Consider the following 26,283-nt stretch of genomic DNA (forward strand, 5'->3'; position numbering starts at 1 on the left):
GCTGAGCAGCTTACCCAGCATCATATAACCAACCTATGATGGAGTGTGAGTGTAAACCAAACTCCACTGCTCTTTCTTCTAACTCATGACGCCTTCTAGAAAACGACATGCCATTATGGAGTCTTTTAAAAAAGAGAGAGAGAGAAAGACAGACTGTTACTGAATGCCCAGTAATTATGGTAACTGGTATTGCTTTTGTGTACAGCTGATGTGCAAAAGAGGTGGCACAAAATTTAACCTTTTAAAATCTAATAGTTACCTATCTCACAAAGTTTACATAGTTTTATATAAACTTAATCATTTCCTTCTACTTAAAGCCAGCGATGCTCTTTTCAATAAATGATGATTGATGTTTGCTTTTCAAAATACATTAAATTTAAGTTAAAAAAGAAAGAGTACGTTTTTTAAAAAATTAAGTAAACTACAGTACAGGTGGCACAGAAATAAGGCAAAATTCATTCAGGTGGCTTTTGAAAAATGAATTTGGAGAACTACACATATCACTGTGTGAACAGAATAATACAGGAAAACAGGAAATCAGAACTGAGTTTCCCTTTAAGAAAAAATGTCAGGTTTAATGAAAATGAACCTATGAAGCAATCACTTGGGCTTTTCCTTTATCTCCAGGCAGATTACTGATTTTCTCTGTCTCAGGATACATACTAAACCTTAGAGGGTCATACCTCCACAGCTGGACTATTTGAGCTAAGATCAAAGGTGCCAGTTCCACTCAACAACAACAAAAAACAAACAACCCAACTGAAAAATGGGCAGAAGACCTAAATAGACATTTCTCCAAAGAAGACATACAGATGGCCAAGAAGCACATGAAAAGCTGCTCAACATCACTAATTATTAGAGAAATGCAAATCAAAACTACAATGAGGTATCACCTCACACCACTCAGAATGGCCATCATTAAAAAGTCTACAAATAAATGCTGGAGAGGGTGCAGAGAAAAGGGAACCCTCCTACACTGCTGGTAGGAATGTAAATTGGTGCAGCCACTATGGAAAACAGTATGGAGGTTCCTCAAAAAACTAAAAATAGAGTTGCCATATGATCCAGCGATCCCACTCCTGGGCATATACCCAGACAAAACTCTAATTCAAAAAGATACATGCAGGGCTTCCCTGGTGGTGCAGTGGTTGAGAGTCCATCTGCCGATGCAGGGGACACGGGTTCGTGCTCCGGTCCGGGAAGATCCCACATGCCGTGGAGTGGCTAGGCCCGTGAGCCATGGCCACTGAGCCTGCGCATCCGGAGCCTGTGCTCTGCAGCAGGAGAGGCCACCACAGTGAGAGGCCTGCGTACCACAAAAAAAAAAAAAAAAAAGATATATGTACCCCTATGTTCATAGCAGCACCATTTACAAGAGCCAAGACATGGAAGCAACCTAAATGTCCATCAGATGAATGGATAAAGAAGATGTGGTACATATATACAATGGAATATTACTTAGCCATCAAAAATAATGCCATTTGCAGCAACATGGATGGACCTAGAGATTCTCACATTAAGCGAAGTAAGTCAGACAGAGAAAGACAAATACCGTGTACATGGAATCTAAAATACAATACAAATCAACACGTCTACAAAACAGAAACAGACTCACAGATATAGGGAACAGACTTGTGGTTGCCAAGGGGGAGGAGGGGAAGGGAAGGAATGGGAGTTCGGGATTAGCAGAGGCAAACTATTATATATAGGATGGATAAACAACAAGGTCCTACTGTATAGCACAGGTAACTATATTCAGTATCCTGTGACAAACCATAATGGAAAAGAATATGAAAAAATATATATATATATATATAACTGAGTCACTTTGCTGTACAGAAGAAATTAACACAACCTTGTAAATCAACTATACTTAAATAAAAAAAAATTTTTTTAAAGGTGCCAGTTCCAGGACTTCTCTGGTGGCACAGTGGTTAAGCATCCGCCTGCCAATGCAGGGGACACGGGTTCGAGCCCTGGTCCGGGAAGATCCCACATGCTGCAGAGCAACTAAGCCCGTGCATGACAACTACCGAGCCTGCGCTCTAGAGTCCGCGAGCCACCACTACTGAGCCCATGTGCCACAACTCCTGAAGCCCACACGCCTAGAGCCCGTACTCCGCAACCAGAGAAGCCACCGCAGTGAGAAGCCCACGCACCGCAACGAAGAGTAGCCCCCACTCGCCACAACTAGAGAAAGCCCACGCACAGCAACGAAGACCCAACACAGCCAAAAATAAATTAATTAATTAACTTTTAAAAAAAAAAGGTGCCAGTTCCAATTGCTCTACTGTGCTCCTTCTCTTGAGGTTCTGACCTCACAGATGAGGTCAGGAGCTAAAAGGTATGAGCAGCCTCTTTTAGAATTTATACAGCAGATCCTGCTTGGGCAGACCTAAGACCGCGAAACATAATGTAGGCAATTGTATGAAGTCATAAAATGGGCTAGAGAAGGAGTTAGTGAAAGACTTCAGTTGCAACTATAATCTTGAAGCTCATTATGAACCCCCAATACAGGTCTCTTTTGTCTTTTTGAAGGGATGCTCAAGACGGCGCCACAGAAAGGTAATGGCTTCCTAGTCTTGAAAACTACCAAACATTTCAAAAAAGTAGTGATGTTTTTCTTGTTTTCTTAAATAATAGTCAAACAGCAAGATATTTTTAAAACGCTGTGAGCTTCTCTAGTAACAGGACAACACTCCAACAATTATATTTAGATAATCTCCATGACACTCCCTCCAACCACTACCAACAGTTACTTTTTTTTAACATCTTTACTGGAGTATAATTGCTTTACAATGGTGTATTAGTTTCTGCTTTATAACAGAGTGAATCAGCTATATGTATACATATATCCCCATATCCCCTCCCTCTTGCGTCTCCCTCCCACCCTCCTCCCCATCCCACCCCTCTAGGTGGTCACAAAGCACCAAGCTGATCTCCCCGTGCTATGCGGCTGCTTCCCACCAGCCATCCATTCTACATTTGGCAGTGTATATATGTCCATGCCACTCTCTCACCTTGTCCCAGCCCACCACTCCCCCTCCCCGTGTCAAGTCCACTCTCCAAAGAAGATATACAGATTGCCAACAAACACATGAAAGGATGCTCAACGTCACAAATCATTAGAGAAATGCAAATCAAAACTACACTGAGGTATCACCTCACACCAGTCACAGTGGCCCTCATCAAGAAATCTACAAACAATAAATGCTGGAGAGGGTGTGGAGAAAAGGGAACCCTCTTGCACTGTTGGTGGGAATGTAAACTGATACAGCCACTATGGAGAACAGTATGGAGGTTCCTTAAAAAACTAAAACTAGAACTACCATATGACCCAGCAATCCCACTACTGGGCACATACCCTGAGAAAACCATAATTCAAAAAGAGTCATGTACCAAAATGTTCATTGCAGCTCTATTTACAATAGCCAACAGTTACTCTTAAGCAGTGGTTCTTGCAGTGTGGTCCCAGGACAGGCAGCATCAGCACCACCTGGGAACTTGTTAGACATACAAATGCTTGAGCCCCACCCAGACCTACTGAATGGGAAACTCTGGGGGTGGAGGCCAGCACTCAGTTTTAGCAAGGCCTCCCGGGGATTCTAAGCAAGTTAAAGTTTGAGGACCACTGGTGTAATAAAACAGAGATTATCAGAGTGTGGTCTAAGACGAATATGTGCCTTGTAAGTAATCAAAGAACCAACTTCTTGTCACATTTTAACACTGATGTTAGAAGTTCTAAATAAAGGAATTTCTAACAAGTTCCCTCTGCCAGATGCCCACCAACATCCCAAATTCTCCTGGATAACTTGCCAGTGTCATCACCTGAGATAAGAGGGGAGAATTTCTGAGAATAGTCGTTCACCTTTCCTCCATCTCATCCCTCCTGTAGTGACCTGTGCTCCCCAGAGCCCACCACACAGGTATTTCAATATGCACCACCATCTTATTCTAGCTAGATTCTCGGGCTTTAAACCGCGTGGCGGTTAGACAGCCTACAGGTGCCCGATCCCACCCAAGCAGGCTGCATCAGATCAAACTCTCTCTGATTCTATCTCCAAATGATGAGCTCCTTCTGTTGTCCCAAACTTTCATTCATTCGTTCGTTCACTCAGTCATTCACTCACAAAGTATTTACTGAGCATACAGTACTTCGCTAGGTGCTGGTGAAACAGCAGTGGGCATGAAGACAGCCCCGCCACTACAGAAGATCACAGCTTCCATCTGTCTTGTTCACACACCTGCCACCCTCTGGTTCAAAGTCTGAGCATGTTCTCATTGAGCTCCATGGGCTGCTGTGGCACGTGCTCCACAGGGCAATCCGTTGTAGTGGACAAAGCAGGGGTATGAGGTGAAAGGGACTCGAGATCGAATCCCAGCTCTACCCAGTCAGCTAGGACATTTGACAAACCACTTTTCAGTTCTCCAAGTCTCATTTGCCTTGTCGGCAAATACCCACCTCACTCACTTTTTGCAAAGACTAAATAGAGTACATACAGGGCATAGCGCCCAGCAGATGGAGAGTAAGTTCAAATCCCCTTTCCTTTCCCTTAGAAAAGTAGGATCCTCTTCTGTTCAGGTCTAAAGCTCATCCTTTAACTTGAGGTCAAATCTGCTCTCTTCATAACCACCTGGACTTTCATTGCATCTTTTAGATTTGTTGCTGGGTCACCGTTTCTCAGGGTATGATCTGTAGACCACCAACTTCAGAATCACCTGGGCTACTTGTTAAAAATGTAGATGCCTGGGCCCCATCCCAGATTTAGGGGTGGGAGAGCGCGATCAAAACATCTGCTTTTTACAAACTTACCAGGTGATTCTTTGCAGGCTGGTTTAGCTGCTCTCAACTACCTCCTCAAGCCTCTTCTTGCCTTTCTCACAAGAAGTCTCTACAAAGCTTACTAACTCTGCCTGCTCTGCTCCTCTCTTCACTCCCTCCAAGCTATTCTTAAAGGCGAAGCAGAGTGTCATGGCCAACAGATCAAGCTCGAGCACATACAGGTTTGAGATCAAATCCCAGCTTTAACACTTACCAATAGTTCTGAAAGTGTGGTCCCCCAGCAGCAGCCTCACCTGGGAACTTCTTAGAGATGCAAATTCTTGGGCCTCACCCCAGGTGGACTGTATCAGGGGGCAAGGCCCAGCCACCTGTGTTTTAACAAACCCTCTAGGTTATTCTGAGTCAGATTCAAATGTGAGAACCACTGCCACTTACTAGCTAAATGATCTTCTGCAGATTCACAGCTTCTCTAAAGGCCTCATTTCCTCATCTGTGAAATACTAAAAGTACCAACCACGTAGAGCTGTGACAGTGAAATGACAATACAGATAAAGAACTTAGTACATAGAAAGCACTTAATAAATACCTGCTGTTATTATTAAGCAAACTGTCCTTTGTCCCACGGACTCTATTACATTTGGGATGTTTGGTTTTTTGCAATGGTGAGTAGAAACCATCAAATTATGCCATCTTAAATGGCTCAAGGCATACCTGCTGGACTAGTCTTATTTTTCACTCCATCCCAATCGACTGGAACGCCATTCATTTATTCCCTATCTTTGTGCCCTCGCTGTTCCTGTCCCACTTATCCAGAATACCCTTCCATTTTCTGCCTACAAAGTACAAATCTTACTTCTCCTGAAAGGATCAGCTCAGGTCTGGGACCAGGTCTTGCGTGACTGCTCAAAGCCAAATGAATCTGCCCTTCTTAAAATTGTCAGTTATCATCTGTGCTGCAGGATTTAACCCCTAAGCACATGCATGCATGCTACTGGTGGGTGTTTATCTCCTATCTAGCTGTCTTGTCTCTTTAATTATAGTGAAAGCTCTTGGGAAACAGAGATGGTACTTTATAGTTCTTTTTAAATCTCTTCGCTCACCATCTCTGGTATAGGCTAAAGGATTGAACGAATAAATTCCTCGAGCAGAGCCCAGGCACTTTAATTTAAGGCACACTTGGAGAAACTGTTTTAAAACACAGACTTTGGACTTCAGACTATACTACAAAGCTACAGTAATCAAGACAGTATGGTACTGGCACAAAAACAGAAATATAGATCAATGGAACAGGATAGAAAGCCCAGAGATAAACCCACGCACATATGGTCACCTTATCTTTGATAAAGGAGACAAGAGTATACAATGTATAAAAGACAGCCTCTTCAATAAGTGGTGCTGGGAAAACTGGACAGCTAAACGTAAAAGAATGAAATTAGAACACTCCCTAACACCATACACAAAAATAAACTCAGGGCTTCCCTGGTGGCGCAGTGGTTGACAGTCCGCCTGCCGATGCAGGGGATGCAGGTTTGTGCCCCAGTCCGGGAAGATCCCACATGCCGTGGAGCGGCTGGGCCCATGAGCCATGGCTGCTGAGCCTACACGTCCGGAGCCTGTGCTCCGCAACCGGAGAGGCCACAACAGTGAGAGGCCCGCGTACTGCAAAAAAAAAAAAAAACAACAAACCTCAAATGGATTAAAGACCTAAATACAAGGCCAGACACTATCAAACTCTTAGAGGAAAACATAGGCAGAACACTCTATGACATACATCACAGCAAGATCCTTTTTGGCCCACCTCCTAGAGAAATGGAAATAAAAACAAAAATAAACAAATGGGACCTAATGAAACTTACAAGCTTTTGCACAGCAAAGGAAACCATAAACAAGATCAAAAGACAACCCTCAGAATGGGAGAAAAATATTTGCAAATGAAGCAACTGACAAAGGATTAATCCCCAAAATATACAAGCAGCTCATGCAGCTCAATATCAAAAAAACAAACCACCCAATCCAAAAAATGGGGAGAAGACCTAAATAGACACTTCTCCAAAGAAGACATACAGACTGCCAACAAACACATGAAAGAATGCTCAACATCATTAATCATTAGAGAAATGCGAATCAAAACTACAATGAGGTATCACCTCACACCAGTCACAACGGCCATCATCAAAAAATCTACAAACAACAAATGCTGGAGAGGGTGTGGAGAAAAGGGAACCCTCTTGCACTGTTGGTGGGAATGTAAATTGATACATCCAGTATGGAGAACAGTAAGGAGGTTCTTTAAAAAACTAAAAATAGAACGACCATATGACCCAGCAATCCCACTACTGGGCATATACCCTGAGAAAACCATAATTCAAAAAGAGTCATGTACCACAATGTTCATTGCAGCTCTATTTACAATAGCCAGGACATGGAAGCAACCTAAGTGTCCACTGACAGATGAATGGGTAAAGAAGATGGGGCACATATATACAATGGCATACTACTCAGCCTTAAGAAGAAATGAAATTGAGTTATTTGTAGTGAGGTGGATGGACCTAGAGTCTGTCGTACGGAGTGAAGTAAGTCAGAAAGAGAAAAACAAATACCGTATGCTAACACACATACATGGAATCTAAAAAAAAAAAATGGTTCTGATGAACCTAGGGGAAGGACAGGAATAAAGACACAGAGGTAGACAATGGACTTGAGGACACGGGGAGGGGGAAGGGTAAACTGGGACGAAGTGAGAGAGTGGCATGGACATATATACACTACCAAATGTAAAATAGATAGCTAGTGGGAAGCAGCTGCATAGCAAAGGGAGATCAGCTCAGTGCTTTGCGACTACCTAGAGGAGTGGGATAGGGAGGGTGGGAGGGAGGGAGACACAAGAGGGAGGGGATATGGGGATATATGTATGCATAGAGCTGACTCACTTTGTTATACAGCAGAAACTAACACAACACTGTAAAGCGATTATACTCCAATAAAGATGCTAAAAAAACCCACAGATTTTTAAGAATGATAACAATTACAGTAGCATAGGTTTATCTACGACTTCACAGTTTTTAAAAAAACGCTATGGTATTTTTAACGCAATCTAGTTGTCACAAAAACCTTGTGAAGCAGGTACCATTGGCCCTGTTTGCACCTGAGGAAACAGATTCAGTTTGTTCTCATGACTCGCCCAAGGCAGTAGAATGACTAAATGGCAGCGCTTGGGCTCCAACTCCCGTATCCCGCGGCAGCTTTCCCTTGGCTACTTTGCTTGGCCTAGTTTATCGCCGTCGGTGTTTACCCTTCTGGCACTGTGCTGTCATCTCTAAATTCATCTCTCCAATTCAAAGCCAGTGCTGCTCAAATGATGATGGCCTTTCTGCCACTTGAGAACTCAGGACAGGGCCCGTCCGCAGAACAAGAAGTATAGCCTCACCTGGTGTTCCTAAGCGGGCCTGAGCAATGGTCAGTTTCTCATGGGGTGCTTGGCACTGGCAGCTGCTTTCATCTGCAAATGGGGCAGGTGCAGTCAGGGTCTAGAAGGGAAAAAGAGAAAGGGAATATAGTCTGACAAACTTTCCTTTGGCACTAACTTCCCCTGAAGTTTTATTTCTGTTGGCTACGCCCATGTGATTAAGTAGAAGATATCTGCTGAGTCTTTTGGAGAAATATTGTACTGTTAGAAATAAAAACGGACGCTGTCATTGAAACCTTTTTTTTTGAATGATGCTTCAGAAATAAGAGCTCTTCAGTGTGTACTGTCTGCCAGGTACCAGATGTGGTCCCACGATGGCTAGCTACTGCTCTCCTCCTATAGGCATTCTATCCTTCTACAGTGCAGGATAATACCATCTCTATATCACAGAAAAGGAAACTGAGGCTTAGCAGAATTAAGAAATATGCTAAGTCATGCCCCTGGAAAGTCACAATGCTCAGCTTTGAGCATTCCACCAACAACGAGGGCAGACTTCAAACATTCAGACTTACCCACACCCGGGGGTACTCGGCTGGAAGGAATGCCATAGTCAGGAGTGTGGCAGACATCTGTATTTCACACACAGCGGCCTGGCCAATCACAAACTCTGACGTCTCTTTAGGGCAAAGGCCAAAGCCGTTATCTGTGCCCCGGGGGGGGGGGGGGGGGGGTGCCTAAAAGCACAGCATTTCTGGCGGGCTGCAGATAACTGCTCCTCTGGTAGCTCCCACAGGCACCAACGGCTGGAGGCCCCGCCCCAGGCAGCTTGCGCTAGGGCTCTGGGGAGCGCTGTCAGGGAGATGTAGTCACTTGGAAGCTTGCCCAGGAAGTGGCCCTGCATTTTTGAGTCAGCCTCTTAAAATGAAAACCTCACTCTCTCTAGACAGAGGAAGACAAAGCGAGCAGTATTTTTGTAAACAGGGCAAATGCAATCCCGAACCTATTTGTAGTCTTTGAACCATGTCCTTACCATGGTCATCGCTACATCATCTTTAATATTTTTAAAGCTGAAGGTGACGAGTCACTGTGAACATACTGTTGCATGCATACTCATATTGTTGCATGAATTATTGCTTAGAGATAGACACAGGTGTTCCTCAACTTGGGAAGACTCGACTGAAGAATGATCCACATATGTGACAGGGGGGCTGTGGCCCACTTCTGCCATTCATTTACTCATTCACTCATTCACTCACTCAGGCATTCACTCATTCAAATATATGTCAGGCACTATTCTTAGAACTGGGGATAGAAGCACGGATAAGACCAGTCTCTATCCTGGAGTAGCCCCCATTCTCCTCTGCTCTGCCAAGAAGCCCTCCTGCCCTGTGCCCACCCTCTCCCCACTGTAGCACCTTCCACCCTGGGAGCTGGAGTTCTGCCCCAGAGTTCTTTGGAGACCTCCCAGCTGCCTGAGACTTTCTTAAGCCCCACCCTCCCATTCGGGACTCTGAAAGCAAACCAAGACTTGAGACATGGATTCTGGAAATTTGAGTCTGTTATTGGTTCTCTTTCACATACTGTAAGGTGACCTTGTGGGCCGTGATGGGCTAGAGCAGTGTTTGTGATGTAGCAAAGGGGTGCAGGTGCAGTCAGAAAAGCAGAGGCTCTGTAGCCACAAAATGGGGATTCAAATTCTCTTCCCAGCACTTGAAGGCTGTGTGTTCTAATTTGGCTCTCCTAGTTGAAAGGAACTGATACTAGGGACTTCCCTGGCGGTCCAGTGGTTAAGACTCTGCCCTTCCAAAGCAGGGGGTGCGGATTTAATCCCTGGTTGGGGAACTAAGATCCCACATGCTGTGTGGCATGGCCAAAAAATAAAAATAAAATAAAATAAAAAAGTAGAAGGTAGAAGAAAGAAATTTAAAAATAAATAAAATTTTTTTTAAAAAGAAAGGAACTGCTACTAAACGTAGCTCAAGAGATGAAGGATTATTTTATGGCTACCCTGGCACAGAAACTGTGGGGATAAAAAGGAGGAAAGGGGCAGTGGATTAGCCCCAGAGCGCTCTGCGTCAACCTGGCTGCTCCCGCTCTGATTACTCTATGTCCTTCTACTATGTTAAAGTCTCTGCCTTCTCCTTCCTGATAAACTTCAGCTTGAATATGGCCCATTACAGCTTCCTCAGCCTCTCTTCCCAAGCTTCATTCATTCCTACCAACTTTCTGCTTCTTTCCATGTTTCCCAATTCCAGTTCCTAAAGGAAGATCAGATTGGCCAAGCTCATCTTTTCAAACCAGGCCACAACCAGGATTGGCTGGCACTGAGTCAGGTGCCACCTGGGGCCCACCGGCTGTAGCTGGTGAAGGGAGGAGGAGTGGCAAGGAAGGTCATGGGTGGCCTGTCACTGCCTCTTTAGCAGGGGCTGCCTTTGGGGCAAGAAATGTATCTGACTTTGTGTGTTCTTCAAAGGAAGCTCCTCACCTTAGTTGAAACTCAGTTTTATCTGTAAAATCGGTACCTATCTTGTAGGGTTGTTGTGAAAAATAGGGATCATGTATGTAAAGTAGCTGGTACTCAATGACTTGGAGCAATTTTTAGTGCTTCTATTAGTGTTCATTATTATATGTCATAATATATAGTACTATATGTTATGATAATTATATCTATTGTGTAGTTCCCCATTGAAACAAGCAAACTCTTGATTGAACTTTTAGGACACAACCCAAATAGGTAAATGAATTGGCAGATGGGGTGAGCTGATATTAATGACTGATTAACCTTTAATCTATGTGGACAGTGACTCTTTTTCACATGATCTGAAATAAATTACTAACTGGAGATCTTTTATGTGCTAGTCACAAACTTTATTAAAGATATAAGGTGCCGGGGCTTCCCTGGTGGCGCAGTGGTTGAGAGTCCGCCTGCCGATGCAGGGGACACGGGTTCGTGCCCCGGTCCGGGAAGATCCCACGTGCCGCAGAGCGGCTGGGCCCGTGAGCCATGGCCGCTGGGCCTGCGCATCCGGAGCCTGTGCTCCGAAACGGGAGAGGCCAAAACAGTGAGAGGCCCACAAAAAAAAAAAAAAAAAAAAAAAAAAAAAAAGAAGACAGGAAAGATAAAAAAGTAAGTTATTTAGCACCAAAAAAAGTCTATATATTACTATATCTGAAATGATAAATAGCACCTTTTAAGCACAGCCCATAATTAATTTTTGTTTTTTTTTTAAAAAGGTTTTTTAACAATTAGTTGGGCATCTAGTGGAGGCTCAATAAACACCCATTGCTTTAGAATTGAACTGAGGGCTTCCCTGGTGGCGCAGTGGTTGAGAGTCCGCCTGCCGATGCAGGAGACACGAGTTCGTGCCCCGGTCCAGGAAGATCCCACATGCCACGGAGCAGCTGAGCCCCTGAGCCATGGCCGCTGAGCCTGCACGTCCGGAGCCTGTGCTCCGCAACGGGAGAGGCCACAACAGTGAGAGGCCCGTGTACCACACACACACACACACACACACACACACACACAAAGATATAAGGTGTTGTCATTTTCTAAGAAAGCTGTATTCTAGAGGGTGTGAAATCTGGTAATTAAAGTTGTAAAGCAACAGTAGTTACTCAAAGGTGAAAAAAGGTTTATATGCACTGTGCATTTTGTTCTTAATTATTGTGGCCTAGAAGTAGGAAAATGGGAAAAGCAAAGAGGTGGAAAGCAGAGAGTATTCCTAAGCGTCCTTGTGAGTCTGTATCATTAACAGCAGTCGACATGGAGAAGGGATATTTCTTGTTATGTACAAGGCACTGTGCTTAGAATGGGGAGAATGTAAAAATAAATGAGTCACAGCCTTGTTCTCTAGAACACTGCCTTCCAAAATGTGGCAGAATACTTCCTGAGCTGAGATTCAAGCTCTGCACTCAGGAAGACTTTGGTTAAGGCTCAGCTACCATCAACCAGCCCTGTGATCAGAGACAGTATTTTTTTAGCCTAAACATCCCAGTATTCCTCCTCCTCTGAGCCAGAGCAAATCATTTGATTTAGAAGGAATTCTATGCTACCAAGTTGTCTCCTCCACCTACAAAGGGCAGACCAACCTCAGGGCAATGGGATTAAGAGAGCCAAAGGCTCCAGAAAGGGACAGGGACTGGTCCAACCTGGCCTCCAGGCTCTATACCAGCCTGCAGGGGACCCAGGCCCTCATCTATTCCTCACCGTTTGCCAGAGCTGGAATGGTTGCAGGGATCCTCTCGTCTAGGCCCTACATAAGACATAAAACTGAGGCCCAATAACATAACTTAAAAATCTTTAAGTGCCTACTTAGTGCCATGTATCCGTCTATATGCTATCAAATGTATTAGCTCATTTAATTTATACCACAGCTCTGCGAGGCAGGTACTGCCTCCACTGAACTGTAAAGGACTTGTCTTCAACAGTGACACCAAGTGGCAGCAAGAAGCAACAGCAGTGGTAGATCCCTCAGGCTCAGTTACCTTTTTGGCTTCCTTTGAACTGAGGACATGCTAGGATTCCTAGACAATTAGGATAAAGGGGCCTCAAAAAGGAGATACTGCACTTCCTGCTAATTAGAAAAGTGAGGGGGGCAAACAATTAATTGAAAAAACAAAAGCATGGGACCATATTTTTACTCAGACTTAGTGAAGTAGGTCAGATGACTTACATATAAACAAGCCTCAACTTAGACTCCAAATCACCAGATCACATAGTCGAGTGTTTACCAGCACACGCTGTGTGTTTCATATGATGCTAGATGTTTGTAGGGTGGATAAGTCGGGGAAGGAAATAAGAAAGGGAAAAACAGAATTGGCTCTGGGGCAGCAATCCTCAAAGGCAAAAGGTCGCCTGTTTAGAATGGGAGGAGGTATTAGTTTAAAAAGGCATATTCAATTTTTAGTAATTTTATATATGGGGAAAAAACTATGCTTTTCAACCTAAAAGTCATAGAAATTAAGCCTCTTGACTGGTAGAGATCATCAGAGGATAGATTATGCCCCCCTAAGGAAGCCATATTCCAAATTTGGGGATAGAGAGGCCCATGAAATTTCTATGTTTACTAGAACAGAGTGAGGATTTTAAAGGGTTAAGAAGCCCTGGCCGGGACTTCCCTGGTGGTCCAGTGGTTAAGACTCCACGCTCCCAGTGCAGGAGGCACAGGTTCGATCCCTAGTTGGGGAACTAAGATCCCACATGCTACAGGGCGCAGCCAAAAAAAACCCCTGGCCCAGAGCCCTGGACCTCACATGTACAAAGCCCTTGCCAGGCCACAGACTTGGAGCTAGGCTGCAATAAAACTTCTTTCTACCTAATTTAAGATTTCACAACACCCAGTCATTGCATGTGAACATGTTGCCTATTTGTCACGCAAGTTCTGGTTATGTAAATGACATGGTAGTACCATACCAAAGCCATATACCCATTGAGCTTTTAAAGGGGGAAGATTAGATACTGGGCATTTCATTTGCAGAATATGTTCAACTGGACATTGTCAAATATTTACTTAAAACAAAAGGTATTAGGCACTATATAAAATATACAATACAAACGTGACTTGAGTGCAAAAATGGTCGGCAGAACCTCTACTTATGCAATAGGCATCCCTGACTGACGAATGGATCAATCAGACAGCAAGTTAATCAACCAATCAGAACCTAGCATAGTACTGCTGATGGTGACACGCCAACTGCAGAGTTGCTTGTTTAAGCTAAGTTATTTATTTATTTATTTATTTATTTATGGCTGAGTTGGGTCTTTGTTGCTGCGCACGGGCTTTCTCTAGTTGTGCCACGCGGGCTTCACATCTTGGTGGCTTCTCTTGTTGCGGGCTTCGGTAGTTACAGCATATGGGCTCAGTAGTTGTGGCGAACGGGCTTAGTTGCTCCACGGCATGTAGGAGGATCCTCCCGGACCAGGCTCCAACCCACGTCCCCTGCATTGACAGGAGGATTCTTAACCACTGCACCACCAGCGAAGCCCCAAAGCTAAGCTCTTTTTAACTGCAGTGAGGCTCTCCAGACAGGCCTGAGTTCAAATCCTACTTCCATAAATCAATGGCCATTATCTTCCTTCTGCCTCTCCAGAATCTACTTTTTCCTCCCCTTCTCTACTCCTCTCTGCATGGCTTTGTGTATGGACTGCACCAATGAGTTCCCTTGCCTTCCCGCTTCCAGTTGGGTTGGGTCCATGGGAAGCACGCAAAACGCTTGAGGGTAGGACAAGAATGATCTCAGGATACTCATCTCCCTGGCATCCTCCCTGATAGGAAGCCACAGCTCCATGAGGTTCTGGTAACCACATTCTCCCCCTGCCCCTTCATGCCTAGGGGTGGCAACCCCCAAGTGTCCCTAGGCCTCAGGTACCATACTATGCCTTGAGGTTTCCTTAAACTCTGCCCATGCCTTTGTAAATGGTCCCTTTGTTACCCTCTCTTCAAATTTCCCCTTTAGAGAAAGCCGTCTATGTCTCGACAGGACTTGACTGATACAGTACATATAATAGTCTGATGCCAGGCTCAATAAATTTAGCTAGCAAATGGTGATGAGGCATGTTAGAAGCACAGAAATCAATTGAAAAGGGAATTACCCGTAGTTAATAAAGCCATAGGGCTTCCCTGGTGGCACAGTGGTTGGGAGTCCGCCTGCCGATGCAGGGGAGGCGGGTTCATGCCCCGGTCCGGGAAGATCCCACATGCCGCGGAGCGGCTGGGCCCGTGAGCCATGGCCGCTGAGCCTGCGCGTCCGGAGCCTGTGCTCCACAGCGGGAGAGGCCACAACAGTGAGAGGCCCGCGTACCGAAAAAAAAAAAAAAGCCATAACTGTCTCAAGAATGTCTTCCAGTTGGAAAGACTTTTAGGACAGAACATTTTAGTCAGGATATGCAAGAGACAAGAGCAGAACTTCGGAAAGAATCTACTTCGCCCACGGAGGGCTTTTGCTTCAGGACGGGCCAGCTTTAGAACTGCAAAATCAGAAACACAAAAAGATGGCACAAAACTCTTCCCTCAGTCTCATGCTGTCAGGTCTGTATTTACCCGTCACTGAATATATTTTTTTAAGGCCTGATTTTATTTGGGATCAGAATATTAGTCTTTTGAAAATAGAGAGGAAAGAAAAAGTAGATCTTAGAGTTGACCAGAGGCCCAACACATATGAATCACTGGAGTCTTGGACTGTGTTACTGACGATGTAGAATCTCAGATCAGGCAGCTGGTGCAAAGCCTCCACAGATGCCAGTGGAGCAGAGGAAAAGGAGACCCAGTACACGGCTTAGCACCAAGAAATATCCATTTTTCATTTAGCTAAGTATGGTATGTACATATTATAAAGTAATAGGCACCATTAAAAACAGCAAGACAGATACATCTGCACAGACAGGGAATGATTTCGAAGACATTTTGTTCAATGCAAAAAGCAAGTCACAAAACAATATGTCTACTATGTATACATGTTATATAGTATGATGTCATTTATGGTTAAAGAGAGAGAGAACTAGGTAATTGTGTAGAAACAGTTTAGAACTGTGCTGTCCAATGCCTAGCATTAACTGTATGTAGCAATTAAAATTCAAGTTATGATTGATTAAATTTATACATAACAAGTCAGTTTCTCAGTCCCACTAGCCACATTTCAAATGCTCAATAACCACGTGTGGCTAGTGGCTACTGTATTATCACAGATATAGAACATTCCAATCATCACAGAAAGTTCTATTGGACAGCACTGGCCTAGAAAAATACACAACAAATTTTTAACTGGAGTTACCTCTGGGGAAGAAGATAGCATCACGAGAAGAGATGAAAGAATGTTTTCATTGTTTACTCTGTATATATCTCTTATTTTGTTTACTTTTTACCATGAGAACACATTCATACAATGTGTCTAATTTAAAAATAAATTTAAAGAAATATTTCCTACCCTGTGTATTCAGAGATGCAGGAAATTTAACCAAGGATCAAGTGTCTTGAATGTAAGGGGGAAAAGCTATTTAACAGAAAATGAGTACTTTAAAAAATAACAAGTATTATCCATAAACTCACTGATAAATGACATTATTCCCAGGTATGTGGAACGTTTAAAACTCATTTGAGCTCTTAAAAACCATTTAAGTTGTCTTCAGGCTTCCCTGGTGGTACAGTGGTTAAGAATCCGCCTGCCAATGCAGGGGACACAGTTTCGAGCCCTGGTCTGGGAAGATCCCACACGCCGTGTAGCAACTAAGCCCGTGCGCCAGAACTACTGAGCCCACGTGCCACAACTACTGAAGCCCGCGCGCCTAGAGCCCACGCTCCGCAACAAGAGAAACTACCACAATGAGAAGCCAGCGCACTGCAACGAAGAGTAGCCCCTGCTCGCCGCAACTTGAGAAAGCCGGAACGCAGCAATGAAGACCCAGCGCAGCCTAAAATAAATAAATTTTAAAAATAATAATAAAAAAATTAATTGTCTTCATAGTATCCACCCATCATTTATTTTTCCAACAAACACTACTTGAGTTCTTACTGTATTCCAGGCATTATTTTAGGTTCTGAGGTTACATACAGGAACAAAACAGAAAAAAAAAACAGAAAAAAATCCTGGCCTTGTGATGCTTAAAGATGATGAACCACAAAAAAACATTGTAAAATGTGTAGTATGTTAAAAGGAGATAAGTGCTATAGGAAAAAAACAAGGCAACGAAGGGAGAAAGGGAGTTAGGGGGTACAACTGTAAATAGGATAGTTAAGGAAGTTGATATATGTGTAAACATATAAAGGATCAATTGAGCCATGTGGTAAAAGAACACTCCAGGCAGAGAAAACAGCAAGTGCAAAGGCCCTGAGGCAGGAGCATGCCTGGCTTCTACCAGGAATAACAAGAAGGAAAGTATGCCTGGAGGAAGTGAGCAAAAAAGAAAAGTAGTAGGAAATACAGCCAGAGAGGTGAGGCTGAAGGAAGGCGATGGAAGGCACCCAACGCTGTGGGGTTTTTAGGATGCTATAAAGACTGGCTTTCACTCTGAGGAGATGGAAACCATTAGCAAGTTTTGAACAGAGAGTGATATGATCTAATTAGTTTTAACAGGACCACCTGGCTGCTATATTGAGCACAAACTACAAGTCGTCTAAGGTAAAAGCAAGAAAACCCCTGAGACATCTGGTATCATAACCAGGCAAGAGTAGATGGAGGCTGGGGCCAGGGTGAGGGATGGCAGTAGAAGTGCTAAGAAGTGGTCAGTTTCTGGATAGATTCTCAATAAATAAAATTTGGAAGTGATTGGATGCAGCGTGTGAAAGAATGAGAGGAGACAGGATAACGCCAAAGTTACTGGCCTGCAGAACTGGAAAGATGGCATTGCCATTCCCTATGAGGAGGACACTGGAGGCATAGGTTTGAGGGTGGCAGGGACAGGATGGGGAGATCAACAATTCCATTTCTTTTTTTTTTTTTGCGGTACGCGGGCCTCTCACTGTTGTGGCCTCTCCTGTTGCGGAGCACAGGCTCTGGACGTGCAGGCCCAACAGCCATGGCTCACGGGCCCAGCCGCTCCATGGCACGTAGGATCTTCCCGGACCGGGGCACGAACCCGTGTCCCCTGCATCGGCAGGCAGACTCTCAACCACTGCGCCACCAGGGAAGCCCAACAATTCCATTTCTGAACCCACAGGTTTATATAGATTTGTTTAATCTACAACAAATGAGGCAAGAATATACAATGGGGAAAAGACAATATCTTTAATAAACGGTATTGGGAAAACTGGACAGCTACATGCAAAAGAATCAAACTGCACTAGTCTCATACCATACAGAAAAATAAATTCAAAATGGATCAAAATCTTAAATATAAGACCTGAAACCATAAGACTTGTACTAGAAAACACAGGCAGTACTCTCTTTGATGCTGATCTTAGTAGTATTTGGGGTGGGGGGGTATGTCTTCTCAGGCAAGGGAAACAAAAGCAAAAATAAACAAATGGGATGACATCACACTAAACAGCTTTTGCACAGTGAGGGAAACTATCAACAAAATGAAAAGATCACCTACTGAATGGGAGAAGATATTTGCAAATGATATATCAAATAAGGGGTTAATATCCAAAATACACAAAGAACTCATACAACTCAACATCAAAAGAACAAACAACCCAGTTAAAAAATGGGCAGACGATCTGAATAGATATTTTTCCAAAGAAGACATTCAGATGGTCAACAGGCACATAAAAAGATGCTCAACATCACTAATCATCAAGGAAATGCAAATCAAAACCACAATGAGACATCACCTTACACCTGTCAGAATGGCTATCATCAAAAAGAAAAAGAAATAACATGTGTTGGCTAAAATGTGGAGAAAAGGGAATGCTTGTGCACTGTTGGTGGGAATGTAAGTTGGTGTAGCCACTATGGAAAACAGTATGAGACTTCCTCAAAAAATTAAAAATAGAACTACTATATGATCCAGCAGTTCCACTTCTGGGTATATATTCAAAGAAAACAACAACAACTAGGAAAGATATACGGACCCCTATGTTCATTGCAGCCTTATTTACAACAGCCAAGATACATAAGCAACCTAAGGGACCATCAATAGATGAATGGATAAAGAAGATGTGGTATGTATGTATACATGTAAATATATATAATATAAATATATGTGTGTATACACATATACACATATATGTGTATACATACACACACACACATGCACATGTACACAGTGGAATATTACTCAGTTATAAAAAAGAATGAAATCTTGCCATCTGTGACAACATGGATGGATCTAGAAGGTTTTATGCTAAGTGAAATAAGTCAGACAGGGAAAGACAAATACTGTATGATTTCACTTATATATGGAATTTTAAAAAGAAATGAACAAACATAACAAAACAGAGTTATAGATACACAGAAAAAACAGGTGGTTGCCAAAGGAGAGGGGTGTGAGGGGAGGAAAGAAATAGGAGAGGGAGATTAAGAGGTACAAACTTCCAGTAGCAAAATAAATGAGTCATGGATATGAAATGTACAGTGTAGGGAATATAGTTAATAACTGCAATATCTTTCTATGTTGACATATCATAACTAGACAGTGGTGATCATTCTGAAATGTATAGAGATATCAAATCACTACATTGTGTAACAGGAACGTAGTGTTGTAGGTCAATTATCCTTCAAAAACAAACTCATAGAAAAAGAGATCAGATTTGGTGTTACCAGTGGTGGTGGAGGGGGAAATTGGATCAAGGGGGTCAAAAGGTACAAACTTCCCGTTATAAGATTAGTAACTATTAGGGATGTAATGTACAACATGATAAATATAATTAACACTGCTGTATGTTATATATGAAAGTTAGGAGAGTAAATCCTAGGAGTTCTCAACACAAGGAAAAATTTTTTTCCTATTTCTTTAATTTTGTATCTATCTATAGGAGAGGACCAATGTTCATAAAACCTATTGTGATAATCATTTCATAATGTATGTAAGTCAAATCATTATGCTGTACACCTTAAACTTATAGTGCTATATGTCAAGTATATCTCAATAAAACTGGAAGAAAAAAATAAAATTTCACACACTTGATTTGACATGCCTATTAGATCTCCAAGTGGAGGTGTCAGGTAGGCAGCTGGTTGTACAAGTCTGGAGTCTGGGCCAGAGGACTAAGCTAGCAATACAGGTTAAGAAGCAATCAGAATATAAACGATATTTAAAACCACTAGACTAGATTCATTAATTCAGCTAAGGGGGTGAGTGCAGGTTAAAGAGAGGTCCTGGTGGGCAGATGAGGAAACAATGTATATTTATGGCCTGTCTCCCCCAACTACTATGGAAACTCCAAGAAACAGGGACTAAGTCTGCTCTATTCACTACTATATCCCTACTTCCTAAGGCAGTACCTGGTGTATAAAATGTCCTCTATAAATCTGTGTTGAATGGGGAAATTTAAAGTCACTGGAGAGAGAATGATTATTGATAAAAGAACTAGAGAGAGAATGATTATGGATGAAGATTACTGATAAAGATTAAACTCACATAAGAAAAAAATAAATACACTTATCAATGTTCCATAACTTTTCTTATCATCATGATATATACTACTAGGAACTTGAGAAAATAAAGAGAGGAAGGCAAAACTTGTAAGAATTCTGCTTGCCAAATACAATCATTGTTAACATTTTCTACACTTCTTTTTCAAGCTTTCTGATAGGTTATATATACATTTTAACAACTTTGGAATCTTACTGCATGGACAGTTTTTTTCACTCAATATATTATGATTATTTTATCGTACCATTTAAATAGTATTCAACTTCATTATTTTTTTATTAATAGACTTTTTTTTTTTTTTGGCGGTACGCAGGCCTCTCAGTGTTGTGGGCTCTCCCGTCGCAGAGCACAGGCTCCGGACGCACAGGCTCAGTGTCCATGGCTCACGGGCCCAGCCGCTCCGCAGCATGTGGAATCCTCCCAGACCAGGGCACGAACCCGTGCCCCCTGCATCGGCAGGTGGACTCTTAACCACTGCGCCACAAAGGAAGGCCCCGAGAATAAGTATTTTGAAGTCAGTTAAAAGCAAAACAACAGTAGTCTAAAAACTATCTTAAATATCTTTTTAAAAAAACACATTTTCCAACTTTATCTAGAGTCCCCTCACAAGAATTCCATTTTTTAAAACAATGTGTAAATACCCACATCTAGGTCAGGCTAGTAATTACTGCCCTTCCAGCGATCAGGGATCAGAATATTACTATGAATTTTATTCTACCCTTAAAACACTGACCATCCATAATCCATAACTCCCCCATGTGCCCACCTTCCAAACCCCACAGCAGTGGATTTCAAATAGCTGGAAGACTCTTAGTACTACAAATAATATCACATTGCATTGATACTAAAATGTACATTTTCCTCCCCATTTGAACATGTCTGAGATGAGAAGGGGTCTTGCAATTAATGACTTAAAATCTATGTTGGCCATTTTCTGACACTTTAACACCTCTGAAAGGGAAGTATGTCTTACAATTAATGACTTCTTAAAATTAAGAAATGCATGGGGGGGGGAAGATGGCGGAAGAGTAAGACGCGGACATCACCTTCCTCCCCACAGATACATCAGAAATACATCTACACGTGGAACAACTCCTACAGAACACCTATTGAATGCTGGCAGAAGACCTCAGACCTCCCAAAAGGCAAGAAACTCCCCCACGTACCTGGGTAGGGCAAAAGAAAAAAGAATAAACAGACAAAAGAATAGGGACGGGACCTGCACCAGTGGGAGGGAGCTCTGGAAGAGGAAAGGTTTCCACACACTAGAAGCCCCTTCACGGGCAGAGACTGCGGGTGGGGGAGGGGGAAAGCTTCAGAGCTGCGGAGGAGAGCACAGCTACAGAGGTGCGGAGGGCAAAGCGGAGAGGTTCACGCACAGAGGATCGGTGACTACCGGCACTCACCAGCCCGAGAGGCTTGTCTGCTCCCCCGCCAGGGCTGGTGGGGCTGGGAGCTGGGGCTCGGGCTTCGGTCGGAGCGCAGGGAGAGGACTGGGGTTGGCGGCATGAACACAGCAAGCAGGGTGTTAGTGCGCCACGGCTAGCCGGGAGAGAGTCCGGGGAAAAGTCTGGACCTGCCGAAGTGGCAAGAGACTTTTTCTTGCCTCTTTGTTTCCTGGTGCGCGAGGAGAGAGGATTAAGAGCGCTGCTTAAAGGAGCTACAGAGACTGGCGGGAGCCGCGGCTAAAGCGCAGACACCAGAGATGGGCATGAGACGCTAAGGCTGTTGCGGCCGCCACCAAGGAGCCTGTGTGCAAGCACAGGTCCTATCCACATCCCCCTTCCGGGGAGACTGCGCAGCCCGCCACTGCCAGAGTCCCGTGATCCAGGGACAACTTCCCCGGGAGAACGCACGGCGGGCCTCAGGCTGGTGCAACGTCACGCCGGCCTCTGCCACCACAGGAGCTGTGCGAACAAAGAAGAGAAAGGGAAATCTCTCCCAGCAGCCTCAGGAGCAGCGGATTATATCTCCACAATCAACTTGATGTACCCTGCATCTGTGGAATACCTGAATAGACAACAAATCATCCCAAATTGAGGAGGTGGACTTTGAGAGCAAGATTTATTATTTTTTCCCATTTTCCTCTTTTTGTGTGTATGTGTATAATTTTTTTCTTAATAATTCTTTTTTATTTTAATAACTTTATTTTCTTTTATCTCCTTCCTTCCTTCCTTCCTACTTTTTCTCTCTTTTATTCTGAGCAGTGTGGATGAAAGGCTCTTGGTGCTGCAGCCAGGAGTCAGGGCTGTGCCTCTGAGGTGGGAGAGCCAACTTCAGGACACTGGTCCACGAGAGACCTCCCAGCTCCACGTAATATCAAACGGCAAAAATCTCCCAGAGATCTCCATCTCAACACCAAGACCCAGCTTCACTCAACGACCAGCAAGCTACAGTGCTGGAAACCCTATGCCAAACAACTAGCAAGACAGGAACACAACCCCACCCATTAGCAGAGAGGCTGCCTAAAATCATAATAAGGCCACAGACACCCCAAAACACACCACCAGACGTGGACCTGCCCACCAGAAAGACAAGATCCAGCCTCATCCACCAGAACACAGGCACTAGTCCCCTCCACCAGGAAGCCTACATAACCCACTGAACCAACCTTAGCCACTGGGGACAGACACCAAAAACAACGGGAACTACGAACCTGCAGCCTGCAAAAAGGAGACACCAAACACAGGAAGATAAGCAAAATGAGAAGACAGAAAAACACACAGCAGATGAAGGAGCAAGGTAAAAACCCACCAGACCTAACAAATTAAGAGGAAATAGGCGGTCTACCTGAAAAAGAATTCAGAATAATGATAGTAAAGATGATCCAAAATCTTGGAAATAGAGAAAATGCAAGAAACATTTAACAAGGACCTAGAAGAACTAAAGATGAAATGAGCAACAATGAACAACACAATAAATGAAATTAAAAATACTCTAGAAGGGATCAATAGCAGAATAACTGAGGCAGAAGAGTGGATAAGTGACCTGGAAGATAAAATAGTGGAAATAACTACTGCAGAGCAGAATAAAGAAAAAAGAGTGAAAAGAACTGAGGACAGTCTCAGAGACCTCTGGGACAACATTAAATGCAACAACATTAGAATTATAGGGGTTCCAGAAAAAGAAGAGAAAAAGAAAGGGACTGAGAAAATATTTCAAGAGAATATAGTTGAAAATTCCCTAATATGGGAAAGGAAATAGTTATTCAAGTCCAGGAAGCACAGAGAGTCCCATACAGGATAAATCCAAGGAGAAACACGCCAAGACACATATTAATCAAACTGTCAAAAATTAAATACAAAGAAAACATATTAAAAGCAGCAAGGGAAAAATAACACACAAGGGAATCCCCATAAGGTTAACAGCTGATCTTTCAGCAGAAACTCTGCAAGCCAGAAGGGACTGGCAGGACATAGTTAAAGTGATGAAGGAGAAAAACCTGCAACCAAGATTACTCTACCCAGCAAGGATCTCATTCACATTTGATGGAGAAATTAAAACCTTTACAGACAAGCAAAAGCTGAGAGAGTTCAGCACCACCAAACCAGCTTTACAACAAATGCTAAAGGAACTTCTCTAGGTAAGAAACACAAGAGAAGGAAAAGACCTACAATAACAAACCCAAAATAATTAAGAAAATGGGAATAGGAACATACATATCGATAATTACCTTAAATGTAAACGATTAAATGCTCCCACCAAAAGACACAGACTGGCTGAATGTATACAAAAACAAGACCCATATATATGCTGTCTACAAGAGACCCACTTCAGACCTAGGGACACATACAGACTGAAAGTGAGGGAATGGGAAAACATATTCCATGCAAAAGAAAACCGAAAGAAAGCTGGAGTAGCAATACTCATATCAAACAAAATAGACTTTAAAAAAAAGACTATTACAAGAGACAAAGAAGGACACTACATAATGATCAAGGGATCGATCCAAAAAGAAGATATAACAATTGTAAATATTTATGCACCCAACATAGGAGCAACTCAATACATAAGGCAAATGCTAACAGCCATAAAAGGGGAAATGGACAGTAACACATTCATAGTAGGGGACTTTAACACCCCACTTTCACCAATGGACAGATCATCCAAAACGAAAATAAATAAGGAAACACAATCTTTAAATGATACATTAAACAAGATGGACTTAATTGACATTTATAGGACATTCCATCCAAAAACAACAGAATACACATTTTTCTCAAGTGCTCATGGAACATTCTCCAGGAGAGGTCATATCTTGGGTCACAATTCAAGCCTTGGTAAATTTAAGAAAATTGAAATTGTATCAAGTATCTTTTCCGACCACAACACTATGAGACTAGATATCAATTACAGGAAAAGATCTGTGAAAAATACAAACACTTGGAGGCTAAACAATACAGTACTTAATAACGAAGTGATCACTGAAGAAATCAAAGAGGAAATCAACAAATACCTAGAAACAAATGACAATGGAGACACGACGACCCAAAACCTATGGGATGCAGCAAAAGCAGTTCTAAGAGGGAAGTTTATAGCAATTCAATTCTACCTAAAGAAACAGGAAACATCTCGAATAAACAACCTAACCTTGCACTTAAAGCAATTAGAGAAAAAAGAACAAAAATCCCCAAAGTTAGCAGAAGGAAAGAAATCATAAAGATCAGAGCAGAAATAAATGAAAAAGAAATGAAGGAAACGATAGCAAAGATCAATAAAACTAAAAGCTGGTTCTTTGAGAAGATAAACAAAATTGATAAACCATTAGCCAGACTCATCAAGAAAAAAAGGGAGAAGACTCAAATCAATAGAATTAGAAATGAAAGAGGAGAAGTAACAACTGACACTGCAGAAATACAGAAGATCATGAGAGATTACTGCAAGCAACCCTATGCCAATAAAATGGACAACCTGGAAGAAATGGACAATTTCTTAGAAATGCACAACCTGCCAAAACTGAATCAGGAAGAAATAGAAAATATGAACAAACCAATCACAAGCACTGAAATTGAAACTGTGATTAAAAGTCTTCCAACAAACAAAAGCCCAGGATCAGATGGCTTCACAGGCGAATTCTGTCAAACATTTAGAGTAGAGCTAACACCTATCCTTCTCAAACTCTTCCAACATATAGCAGAGGGAGGAACACTCCCAAACTCATTCTACGAGGCCACCATCACCCAGATACCAAAACCAGACAAGGATGTCACAAAGAAAGAAAGCTACAGGGCAATATCACTGATGAACATAGATGCAAAGATCCTCAACAAAATACTAGCAAACAGAATCCAACAGCACATTAAAAGGATCATACACCATGATCAAGTGGGGTTTATTCCAGGAATGCAAGGATTCTTCAATATACGCAAATCAATCAACGTGATACACCATATTAACAAATTGAAGGAGAAAAACCATATGATCATCTCAGTAGATGCAAAAAATCTTTTGACAAAATTCAACACCCATTTATGATAAAATCTCTCCAGAAAGTGGGCATAGAGGGAACCTACCTCAACATAATAAAGGCCATATGCGACAAATCCACAGCAAACATCATTCTCAATGGTGAAAAACTGAAAGCATTTCCTCTAAGATCAGGAACAACACAAGGATGTCCACTCTCACCACTAGTATTGAACACAGTTTTCGATGTCCTAGCCACAGCAATCAGAGAAGAAAAAGAAATAAAAGAAATGTAAATTGGAAAAGAAGAAGTAAAACTGTCACTGTTTGCAAATGACATGATACTATACATAGAGAATCCTAAAGATGCCACCAGAAAACTACTAGAGCTAATCAACGAATTTGATAAAGTTGCAGGATACAAAATTAATGCACAGAAATCTCTTGCATTCCTATACACTAACAACGAAAGAGCAGAAAGAAAAATTAAGGAAACAATCCCTTTCACCATTGCAACAAAAAAAATAAAATACCTAGGAATAAACCCACCTAAGGAGGTAAAAGACCTGTACTCAGAAAACTATAAGACATTGATGAAGGAATTCAAAGATGACACAAACAGATGGAGAGATATTCCATGTTCTCAGATTGGAAGAA

The 26,283-nt window shown here is 42.6% G+C and overlaps 1 protein-coding gene across 2 annotated transcripts in view; it reads right to left on the reverse strand.

Moving 5' to 3' along the window:
- Positions 1 to 26,283, reverse strand: part of PCYT1B (phosphate cytidylyltransferase 1, choline, beta) — a 127,012-nt gene that overhangs the window by 87,434 nt on the left and 13,295 nt on the right. For both annotated transcript variants that reach the window (XM_029241331.1, XM_029241333.1), the window contains exon 2: positions 8,211 to 8,310. In XM_029241331.1, coding sequence (XP_029097164.1) covers positions 8,211 to 8,310 — 100 coding nt within the window. The remainder of the gene's footprint in view (positions 1 to 8,210; positions 8,311 to 26,283) is intronic.

The sequence above is a fragment of the Monodon monoceros genome, unplaced genomic scaffold (assembly GCF_005190385.1).
Source record: "Monodon monoceros isolate NGI ecotype Baffin Bay Population unplaced genomic scaffold, NGI_Narwhal_1 Super_Scaffold_22, whole genome shotgun sequence".
Lineage (NCBI taxonomy): Eukaryota > Metazoa > Chordata > Mammalia > Artiodactyla > Monodontidae > Monodon > Monodon monoceros.